We start from the raw sequence: 12140 nt of genomic DNA, 5'->3' as shown, positions 1-12140 counted from the left end.
AATGATACAAATGAGAATTAACCTGACATAATTTGAATTTAGTTATTAAGTCTAAGATTGGTCAGTAGGTAAATGTACCACGTGCTCTTGTACCAAGACAAATAGACCAGAAATGTCCCACATTTGATCCTCTGTCTGTACCAATTTAGTTGATCAAAGGTGCTCACAATTGCCTCTGTGCCCTTGGGCTAGGGAGAGAAATATCACCTAACCCCTATTCAGTGACCCCTGCTGCAGAGTGTACTTTCATCTAAAGCAAATGCTATGTTGGCCTTTATTACAAGAGGATTTGAGTACAAGTGTAAAGACGTCTGACTGCAATTATATAGGGCCCTGGTGAGACCACACCTGGAGTCTTGTGTACAGTTTTGGTCTCCTTACCTAAGGAAGGATATACTTGCCATGGAAGGAGTGCAACAAAGGTTCACCAGACTGGTTCCTGGGATGAGGGGATTGTCCTATGAGGACAGATTGAGTAGACTAGGCCTATATTCTCTAGAGTTTAGAAGAATGAGAGGTGATCTCATTGAAACATATAAAATTCTGACAGGGTAGATGCAGGGAGGTTGTTTCCCCTGGCTGGGGAGTCTAGAACCAGGGGTCACAGTCTCAGAATAAGGGGTCATCCATTTAGGACTGAAATGAGGAGAAATTTCTTCACTCGGAGGGTGGTGAATCTTTGAATTCTCTACCCCAGAGGGCTGTGGAGGCTCAGCTGTTGAATATATTCAAGGCAGGGATCAATAGATTTTTGAATACTAAGGGAGTCAAGGGATATGGGGATAGTTCAGGAAAGTGGAGATGAGGTAGAAGATCAGCCATGATCTTTTTGAATGGCAGAGCAGGCTCGAAGGGCCAAATGGCCTACTCCTGCTCCTATTTCTTATGTCAGGTGTGAGAGCATGATTGGGATCGGCTGTGATGCCTATCCTCAATTGAAAAGGCTGTCCACTGCTACAACAACAACTTGCATTTATATAGTACCTTTTAATGTAGAAAAACATTCCAAGGTGCTTGCCGGGGCATCATCAGACAAAAATGGATGCCGAACCAAGGAAGATGTATTAGTAGAGGATGTATAAGTCTGGTCCAAGGTGGGTTTTAAGAGGGTCTTAAAGGGGAAGAGGGGGAGGGGTTTAAAGTGAGAATTCCAGAGCGTGAGGCCTAGGCAACTGAAATGGGGGCGGGATGCAAAAAAGGCCAGAGTCAGAGGAATGGAGAGTCCGGGGGGGGGGGGGGGCGGTTGTAATGCTGGAGGAGGTTATAGAGATAGGAGGGGCAAGGTGATGAAGGGATTTAAAAACAAGGATGGGAATTTTAAATCTGAGTCTTGCAAAACTGGAAGCCAATGCAATGCCAGCAAGGACAAAGATAATTGGGTGAGCAGAACATGGTGCTGGATGAGATATGGGAAGCAGAGTTTTGAATGAACTATTTATGGAGGGTGACGGATGGGAGGCTGGCCAGGAGAGCATTGGAATAGTCAAGTGTGGCGCTGACAGGCATGGACAAGGTTTTTAGCCACAGATGGGCTGAGGTGGAGAAGAGGATAGCAACATTATGGAGTTGAAACGAGGCAGTCTTTCTGAGGGAGGCTATATGGGGTTAGAAGCTCACTTTGAGAACAGGACATCGAGATTACGAATAGTCTGGTTCAGCCTGAGGCAATGGCCAGGGAGAGGGATGGAATCGGTGGTAAAGGTATGGAGTTTGTAGTGAATTCTGGGTGTTAGCGGAAGGAAATTGCGGCTCATCCATGACTGGATATTCAAGAAGCAGTCAGACAGCACGGAGGCAGTGGAAGGGCCAAGAGAGCTGTTGGAGTGGTAGAGATGGGTGTTACAACAACAACAACTTGTATTTATATAGCACCTTTAATGTAGTAAAATGTCCCAAAGGCACTTCACAGGAGTGTTATAAAACAAAATTTGACAGGAGAAATTTAGGGCAGATTGGTCAAATAGATAGGTTTTAAGGAGCATCTTAAAGGAGGTAGAGAGGCAGAGAGGTACATGCTGACCCCATGTCTGCAAATGAGGTTGCTAAGAGGCAGCGTGTAGATGAGGAAGAGATGAGGTTCAAGGATAGAATCTTGGATGACTTCAGAGATCATGGTGTGGGGACAGGAAGAGAAGCCATCGTTGTCTAGATACACACTTGAAGAATGGCCATCTGAGTAATGTCACGCAGGGCTATTGGCACCTATGGACCTTTACCCTAGCAAGAGTCAGCATCTTCAGAAAAGCAGCAGATAAAATTGGGAGATATATAAAATATAGATACTGTATAAGCATTACCAATATCCTGGTGGCATCGAGTGATGCTCCTTGCTAGGCATCACATGCCATTTTGGCTCCAGATTCTGCTTTTGTCTAAAAAACAGGGCAGCATGCACCACTACTCCTCATAAGTCACTGATCTTTAGGGCATAGAAGCTGCTGTTGTTCAAATGTCTATTCAGCCTGGATATGAGCCAATGTGATGTGGATCCAGTGGAAGCAGAATCATATGCACAAGTTCTTTTGACTATTTGTTTTTCTCTTTGTATTTTCCTGCTCAGGTACAATGGGAATCTGTCTGTCACCCTGCAGTGTTCCTGGATCTGGGCCAACCTTCCATCTGGAAATGGACGAAATGGAACTCGGACTGGGTAAGAGGCTGTTCAAAACACAGAACTTACAGAACGTGGTAGTACAGTACTAGTTAACAGTATAGCACACCTAGCTCAGCATGGATGCAAAAGAACATCCCTTTCCTGGAAGGCTAGGGTTGCAGTTGGAACTCTGGTGGTCAGGCAGGAGGCACGCCATAACACATTCTTTTTAATTTTAATAAGAGTCACCTGACCTGGTGTTTCTGTAAATGCCATGTTCTATAAACTGAACTATAGGGCTGGATTTTGTCAGCCCCAAGGAGGCGGGTATGGAGGCGGGACTGCCGGTAAAGTTGCAGAATTTGGGGGCGGTTGGCAAACCCGCCCCCATCCCGCCTCCGTGCCCTCTTGCCAGGAGGCGGGAAGCCGTCCTGTCCCGGGTCCCGTCTCCTCGAGGCAGGAAATGGATTAAATCCTATTAACTGCCTGTTAACAGGTAGTTAACAGGCAGAAAATAGGATTAGCCCCATTTTTCCATCCAAAGTGCAGGCTTCCCGACCTCAGTGATCCGGCCAGGGTGTAGGAGGTCTGCAGGGGTCGGAGGGGTCTGAAAGTGCAATGTAGAGGTGAGTGATGGGTGCAAGTGTGGAGTGGTAAGTATGTAAGGTGAGTGTAAAGTGTTAGAAAATGTTCACTTAACTTTGTTTCTGCCTACAGCCTTCAGCCGCTGTGGAGCCGGAGTCCCGACATCTCCATTGTAGATTTCACAGACTGGCTGTTGGATCCTCCGAACCAACAGCCAGCTAATTTCTGCAAAGTTGAAAAGTTTGATGAGTCCTGAACACAAGGACTCATTAAACTACACAGAATATCAGTGTTTGACAGCTTCACAGAGCTGTGAAACGCTGACATTCCTTCTTTCAAAAGATCTTGACAGATGACACGTCATACACTGACGTGTTCTGTCACTGACTTCCCCTAATTGGTCTGCTGAGCCCGCTGGGCGGGCTTAACAAGGTCAATTGGGAAAATCCTGCTGGTTGGCCAGAAGCTGATGGAAGCGGGATTGAAAGCTGCCATCAGCAGTCCTGCCTCCAAAAGCTTCCCATTGACAAAATCCAGCCCATACAGTTCAGGTTCACGAACATGTGCTGATCTTGGCCTGTCCGACCCAAACATCTTCAACTGCTTTATCAATGATCTTACCTCTGTCATAAGGTCAGGAATAGGGCTGTTTGCTCATGAGTCTACAGTGTTAAGGAGCTTAACCTCGACCAGTTCGGGGGAGGAGCAGCAGCGGAGGAGGTGAGGAGCCCGGTTTAAAAACCGGCGCCAAAGGCAGAGGCCCGACCAGTTCGGGGGAGGAGCAGCAGCCCAGGAGCGGAGCGGAGCGGAGAGGCAGCAGTCGGCGAGACTCGGGGCCATTTAAAAAACAGCTGAGGCGGAAGTCCAGCTCTTGAGCTTTTTTCAGAAGCGGACCTGGTGGGAAGCACCCAGGTGAAAGGTATTTAAGGAGGGTGGTGGCTTAAACCCGAGTTCCTACAGAGTAGGAACCCCCACCGCCCCCCTCCTCTAACCTAGTAGTCTTTTAGCAGCTGTCTAAAAACAGAGGTCACAAATTTTTTGGTCTCAGTTTCTTTTCAGCAGGGCAGGAACCGGGAGGAGCGGGAAGTCGGCGTAGGACCAAGGGGACAAGACCGGGAAGTCAGTGAAAGACCAGGGAGGTAAGACTAACTGGTAAGTACTTTCCTCAAACCTTCCTAGAAAGTAAAACCAAAACTAGTGGGATTTGGTTAGTTTAAAAAGGAATAAGAGGAGTACAGTATACATTGGTCTAAGTAAGCTTCGGGAAAACAAAAGTCGATAAATAAACTAAAACTAGAAAATTAAAAATAATATAAGGGTTAAGTCATGGCAGTAGAGCTCGGACCTGTGTCATGCTCCTCCTGTAACATGTGGGAAATCAGGGACGCTTCCTGTGTCCCTGACGACTATGTGTGCGGGAAGTGTGTCCAGCTGCAGCTCATGTGGGACCGCATGACGGCCCTTGAGCTGCAGATGGACTCACTTTGGAGCATCCACGATTCTGAGAGGGGTGTGGATAGCACATTTAGTGAGTTGGTCACACCGCAGGTTAAGGCCAGCGTAGACAGTACATGGGTGACCAAAAGGCAGAGCAAGGGCAGGAAGGTAGTGCAGAAATCCCCTGGGGTTGTCTCCCTTAGCAACAGGTTCACCGTCTTAGGTACTGTTGTCGGGGGGGGTGACGCATCGGGGGAAGGCACCAGCAGCCAGGCTCATGGCACCATGACTGGCTCTGTTGCAAAGAAGGGAGGGAAAAAGAGTGGCAGGGCTATAGTAATAGGGGATTCGATTGTAAGGGGAATAGATAGGGGTTTCTGTGGTCGCGACCGAGACTCCAGGATGGTATGTTGCCTCCCTGGTGCAAGGGTCAAGGATGTCTCGGCGCGGGTGCAGAACATTCTGGAGGGGGAGGGGGAACAGCCAGTTGTCGTGATACATGTTGGTACCAACGACGTAGCTAAAAAAAGGGAAGAGGTCCTACAAGTAGAATTTAGGGAGTTAGGAGCCAAGCTAAAAAGTAGGACCTCGAAGGTAGTAATCTCTGGATTACTACCAGTGCCACGTGCTAGTAAGAGTACAGAGAACAGGATAGTTAGGCTAAATACGTGGCTTGAGCAGTGGTGTAAGAGGGAGGGTTTTAAATTTTTGAGGCATTGGAACCAGTTTTGTGGTAGGTGTGACCTATACAAAAGGGACGGTCTACACCTGTGCAGAGATGGAACTGATGTTCTCGGGGTAATTTTTGATAAAGCAGTTCGGGAGCATTTAAACTAGTATGGCAGGGGGCTAGAAACCTATGTAGTGAAATAGAGGAAAGTGAAAGGCAGACAGAAATAAATGGTAAAAGGGTGAGGAACAAAAAACAAAGGGCCAAACTAATTCATAAAAAATGTGAGCATAAAAAAAGCCTGAGGGTTTTATACCTTAATGCGAGAAGCATCAGGAACAAGGTAGATGAATTAGCTGTGGAAATAGAGGTTAATAATTATGATCTAATTGGGATTACGGAAACATGGTTGCAGGGTGAGCAGGGCTGGGAGCTTAACATACAGGGGTATTCAGTATTTAGGAAGGATCGACAAAAAAGAAAGGGAGGAGGGGTAGCATTGCTAGTAAAAGAGGGGATAAATGCAATTGAAAAGAAGGATATTAACTCAGTTAATACAGAATCTATATGGGTGGAGCTAAGAAATAGCGAGGGGCGAAAAACATTAATAGGAGTGGTATATAGGCCTCCAAATAGTAAAATAGAGGTTAGGGAGGGCATCACGAGGGAAATTAGAGAAGCGTGCAATAAGAGCACAGCTGTCATCATAGGTGACTTTAACTTACATATAGATTGGACTAGCCTAATCAGTAAAAATAATGAGGAGGAGGAATTCCTTGAGTGTTTAAGGGATGGTTATCTGGATCAATATGTCGAGGAACCAACTCGGGAACAGGCTATATTGGACTGGGTACTGTGCAATGAGAAGGGACTAATCAGTAATCTTGTTGTACGGGGACCCTTGGGTCAGAGCGATCATAACATGATCGATTTCTCACTCGAAATGGAGAGCGAAGAAATTGACTCAGAGACTAAGGTCCTGAATTTAAACAAGGGGAATTATGATGCCATGAGACGGGAACTGAGTAGGTCTGATTGGACAACATTCCTGGGAGGACTGGAGGTAGATAAACAATGGCAAACATTTAAAGATAGAATGACAAAATTGCAAAAATTGTTTATACCAATCTGGCATAAAAGGAAATCTAAAAAGGTGACTCAACCGTGGATAACAGGGGAAATTAGAGACAGCATAAAATCCAAAGATAGGGCGTATAAAATAGCCAAAAAAAGCGCCAGAGCGGAAGATTGGGAACAGTTTAAGATAGAGCAAAGGAGGGCAAAGGGCATGATCAAGAGGGGCAAAATAGCTTACGAAAACAAGCTGGCGGAAAATATAAAAACTAACTCCAAAAGCTTTTATAAATATATCAAAAGGAAAAGACTGGTGAAAACCAAAGTTGGTCCATTGCAGTCAGATACGGGGGAATATATAATGGGAAATAAGGAAATGGCAGATCAACTAAATGCATACTTTGGGTCAGTCTTTACGAAGGAAGACACAAAAAACCTCCCTGGGATATCGGGAAAAATAGGGACATTGGCAAAGGAGGAACTGACGCAAATCAATATCTCTAAGGATATGGTGTTAAGGAAGCTAAAGGGATTGAAGGTGGACAAATCCCCAGGGCCTGATAACATGCATCCTAGGGTACTGAAGGAGGTGGCCCTAGAGATAGCGGATGCACTAAGGATGATTTTTCAGAATTCATTAGACTCGGGAACAGTGCCGATGGATTGGAGGGTAGCTAACGTTACCCCACTATTCAAAAAGGGGGGTAGGGAAAAAGCAGGTAATTACAGACCTGTAAGCCTTACATCAGTTGTGGGCAAAATGCTGGAGTCCATCATTAAGGATGAAATAGCGGAGCACTTAGCAAATGGGGACAGGATAGGACAGAGTCAACATGGATTTACAAAGGGTAAATCGTGCTTGACTAATCTATTGGAATTTTTTGAGGGAGTAACTGGTAGAATAGATGGGGGAGAGCCAGTAGATGTGGTGTACCTGGACTTCCAAAAGGCCTTCGATAAGGTCCCACATAAAAGATTAGCATGGAAAATTGAGGCTCATGGGATAAAGGGGAAAGTATTGGCGTGGATAGGGAACTGGCTGTCAGATAGAAAACAGAGAGTTGGAATAAACGGCTCATTTTCTGAATGGCAGGCAGTAACAAGTGGGGTACCACAGGGATCTGTCCTGGGCCCCCAGCTGTTCACAATTTACATTAATGACCTGGATCAGGGAGTCGGATGCAGCATTTCCAAATTTGCAGACGACACTAAACTAGGAGGGGGGGTGGGCTCAGAGGAAGAGACCAGGAAGCTCCAGAGCGATTTGGACAGACTGGGCGATTGGGCGGATAAATGGCAGATGCACTATAATGTGGACAAGTGCGAAGTTATCCACCTTGGGTGCAGGAACGGGAGGGCAAATTATTATTTAAATGGCAATAGATTGGGAGAGGGGGAAGTACAGAGAGACCTGGGTGTTCTTGTACACCAGTCACTGAAGGCGAGCATGCAGGTGCAACAGGCGGTCAAGAAGGCAAACGGTATGCTGGCCTTCATAGCAAAAGGGTTAGAATACAGGAACAGGGATACCTTGCTGCAGCTGTACAGGGCACTGGTGAGACCACACCTCGAGTACTGTGTACAGTTTTGGTCGCCTCATCTGAGGAAGGATGTTCTTGCCATGGAGGGGGTGCAGCGGCGATTCACCAGGCTGATACCAGGAATGGCGGGAATGACCTATGAGGAGAGACTATGTAGTTTAGGGATGTACACACTGGAGTTTAGAAGATTGAGAGGGGACCTCATAGAAGTGTATAAAATTCTGACAGGTCTAGACAGACTGGATGCAGAAGGAATGTTTCCCTTGGCGGGTGAGAACAGAACTAGAGGACATAATTTAAGGATAAGGGCTAAACCATTTAGGACAGAGATGAGGGGGAATTTCTTCACTCAGAGAGTGGTGAACCTGTGGAACTCATTGCCACAGAGGGCAGTGTACGCCAGCTCATTAAATATATTTAAGAGGGAATTAGATATATTTCTACGGGCAAAAGGGGTTAAGGGTTACGGAGAGAAGGCGGGGACGGGATACTGAATTAAAGGATCAGCCATGATCTCATCGAATGGCGGAGCAGGCACGAAGGGCCGAATGGCCTACTCCTGCTCCTATCTTCTATGTATCTATGTATTAGTGTTGGGCCATTCAGGAGTGGTGTCAGGAAGCACTTCTTCACACAAAGTGTAGTGGAAATCTGGAACTCTCTCCCTCAAACAGCTGTTGAAGCTAGGTCAATTGAAAAATTCAAAACTGAGATAGATTACTTTTTCTTAGGTAAATATATTAAGGGAAATGGAACAATGGTGGGTAAATGGAAATGAGGTGCAGATTAGCCATGATCTAATTGAATGGTGGAACAGGCTCGAGGGGCTGAATGGCCTACTCCTGTACCTATGTTCAGCTCTGTCCACAACTTCTCCGATAATGCAGCACCACATGAACATGGACATTATCCAGTTTGAGCTGACAAGTGACAAATAATATTTGCGCCACATAAGTGGCAGGCAATGATTAACAAGAAAAGGCCCAACCACTTTTATCTGACCTTCGACAGCACTCCCACCACATCAATATCCTTGGATTCTCTACTGACTGGAAACTTAATTGGACCCAAGATCAACACTGTGACTACAAGAGTAAGGCGGAGACTGAGTACTCTGCGACAGGTGGATCATCTCCTTACCCCTTGAAGCCTCTTCCCCATCTACAGGAAACTTTTTTTTATCCGGGACCGGCGTGGTGCCGGTTTATCAAAAAGTCCGGATTACAGAGAGGTATAGTGAAAGGTACGAGAGCGCCATACACAGCAACATATCCAGGCTTCCCTGTTGCTTAGCAACAGGTGCAGGAACCCCGGTTACATGGCCACCGATCCAGGAACAGCCACTAATATGAAGTAAAACTTACCTGAACCTACTCCTGAATTTTGCCGGTTAACAGAGATTTCCGGTTATTTAGGTGCTGGTAAATCGCGAGTTTCCTGTACAAGGTTCAAATCAGGAATGTGATGCATGAATCATAACTTGCCTGGATTGATTCAGCCGCAACAGCACTCATGATGCTTGTCCTCATCCAGGACGGAGCATTTCACTTAATTGGCGCCTCTGTGACTGAACTCCATATCCACCTTTCCACCACTGGCGCACTGTGGCTGCAGTATGTACTATCTACAGGATGTACTGCAGCAACTCTCCAATCTTGAATAGCATTTTCCATCTCTGCAACCTCTACCACTGAGAAGGACAAGAGCAGCAACGTTATTGGAACACCATCACCTCCAAATTCCATGCCAGCTATCTTGACATGGACATTTAGCACTGTTCCTTCATTGTCGTGGGGTTAAAATTGTGGAATTCCCTACCTAATACTATTGTGAAAGCAGCATCAGTACAAAGATTGCAGTAGTTCAAAGAGAAGGCCCATCAGCACCCTCTGAGGGCACCTAGGAATGGGCAATAAATGTAGCTTTTCTAGTGATGCCCACATCCTGAGAACAAATCCAAAAAATGACTTCTGTGAGTTAAGGAGAGGAAAGTAATCTGGAGTCCCTAACCCTGACCACTATACAGTGACCCCTGCTGGAAAGTGTGTGTGTGCGGATATTAGGCAAGTACAGGGTAGAGCTTGGCTGCAATACCCTCTACAGCGAAATAACACGATGATAGTCTCTATCTAGGCTCCGATGTAACGAAAGACCACATTGATAAGATAGTGGAGGGTGATAAGCCAGTGGAACCGTACCTTAGAAGAAGTCACTGTCCTTACAAAGGGAAAGGCGAAAGGACACTCCCTTGCAATCAGTGTAAGTCCATGGACACTTCACACATGGTCCCATTCTGGTGGGAGGATGGACTGCATGGCCTCGATTTTAACTCGGGTGCGGGCTATTGGTGTATTCCCCGAATTTCGTGTTTCCCACATGAATCTAAATGGATGTGGGAGATTGATGCAATTTTAACTCAATTGGCCAATTGATTTCCAACGTGTGGGAAGCCTTTGCAAATGGGTTTCTCATGACTGAAAGTCCCCTCCGATGACGTCATCATTGCTGCTGCATTTAAGGTTCACAGCAAGCCTTGCTTCTTCTGCAGACTGCCAAGCTTTCTCCATTTGATGGCGCAGGAACAATGGCCAGCGGGAGGCCAAGAGCAGCTCCTAAGTTTGACGAGGCAGCACTACAGGCATTGGTGGATGGGGCTAGGGCCCACAGGGAGGTCCTGTTCCCTTCATCAGGGAGGAAGAGGCCTCTCAGTCAGACCAAAGCTGTGTGGATATAGGTGGCTGGGGAGGTCAACTCATTGGGGGTCACACGGCGCACCTGGATGCAGTGCAGGAAAAGATTCCATGACCTTCAACACACTGGAAAAGTAAGTATGAAGTTCCCATCACCCTCAATCTGATCCCCATTGCCTTTCCTCACCAGCACTCCGCTTTAGCAAACTCTTCCTCCACATCCCACTTGACACTCACATCCATACACCCTTACCCATTCCCCCTCTCTCTATGCTCACATTCACATAACTATGCCACTATGCAGCCCTCACGCTCCTTATCACTGATGCTTTGAACACAACTGACAACACACAGGGAGGGCCCTTGGTCTTGCAACCTCACTCCATCTTTGTCTCCTTCTAAGTATCTATGCTATGCAATCTCTACACTCACACCTTCATTCTCACTCAATCTCCACTTGTCTCCCTCATTGCAGGAAAAGAGAGCTCACAATAAAAGGGAAGGAGCCAGGACAGGAGGAGGCCCACCATCATTAGCCTAGGTCACCCCCTGGGAGGAAGCCGTCCTGGAAATTGTCGGGGTTGAAAAAGATGCGCACGTTGGGGACGGACAAACGGGTGCATCACAGCAAGCTGGTAACAGATTAGTTTTCCATCTCTCTCATTGTCATTGCATGAGTCGCTGATAATGATTCTGAAGCTATAACAGATGGACTTATGATCATCTGCACTATTCAATGTGCATGTAACCTTGGCCTCACATCTCTAACTCTTTCCTTTACTCCCCCACAGGACCATCGAGAGCCCCCGTCCCCACTGTCCAGGAGGAAGAGCCTGAGCTTCCAGACTCCTCGGAGGAATCTGCAACCTCTGAGGGCCCAGCGTCAGCAGAAATAAGCACACCCAGCACCAGCGCTGACACTCTCACCTCGGTGGGACCTTCGGGACATAGAGTAGTGTTGTCACCTGGTGTATCACAGCTCACAAGTGAGCATCAGCAGATTGTGGAGACCGGGATAGCAGTGGAGAGTCCTCGTCAGAGGGCGCAGGACTCTGCCAGCTCAGCTCAGCTGCATGTCGACCCTCTGCCTCTGGGTCCATCCATAAGATCAGAGGTGATGGAACTTCATGCACAGATGGAGGAGTCTCTGGCAGATTTTGTATCTAGGGTCGCTGTGAGTGTGGAGCGAATGGAGGAGTCCATAGAGAACATGAGCAGAGCCTTTGTGGAATCATTGGCGCATGAACGCATCAACATGGAAAGGATGGCTACCTACATGGAAATGATTGCTGCCTCTGTGGTAAGGCTGGCTACGGTAGAGGAGAGGAGGGCTACGGCCATGGAGGAGGTTAGTCGCCAGGGTATGGAAAACATGGTGAGTGTTCAGAATCGAATGACATCTCTTGAGCGATGGGCATCTATTGAACACAGAAACCAGACCTTCATGGAAGTCCTTCTGAGTAGGACTGTGATTGCAGATACGGGTCCCCATGGCCCCCCTGATGTGCAGCAAGGTGCTCTCCAGCCACTTGCAGGCGCGGAGGGGGAGC

General features: G+C 47.0%; 1 protein-coding gene across 1 annotated transcript in view; it reads left to right on the top strand.

Annotated features, from left to right (window-relative positions):
* Positions 1–12140, top strand: part of tkfc (triokinase/FMN cyclase) — an 84899-nt gene that overhangs the window by 28964 nt on the left and 43795 nt on the right. Inside the window, exon 6 of the mRNA XM_086007662.1 lies at positions 2561–2650. Within this exon, the coding sequence (XP_085863788.1) occupies positions 2561–2650 (90 nt within the window). The remainder of the gene's footprint in view (positions 1–2560; positions 2651–12140) is intronic.

Source organism: Somniosus microcephalus, chromosome 15 (genome assembly GCF_052327205.1).
Source record: "Somniosus microcephalus isolate GS21.2 chromosome 15, FLI_Smic_1.0, whole genome shotgun sequence".
Lineage (NCBI taxonomy): Eukaryota > Metazoa > Chordata > Chondrichthyes > Squaliformes > Somniosidae > Somniosus > Somniosus microcephalus.
Note: the sequence above shows the minus strand (reverse complement) of the source record. Positions and strands in the feature narration are given on the sequence as shown.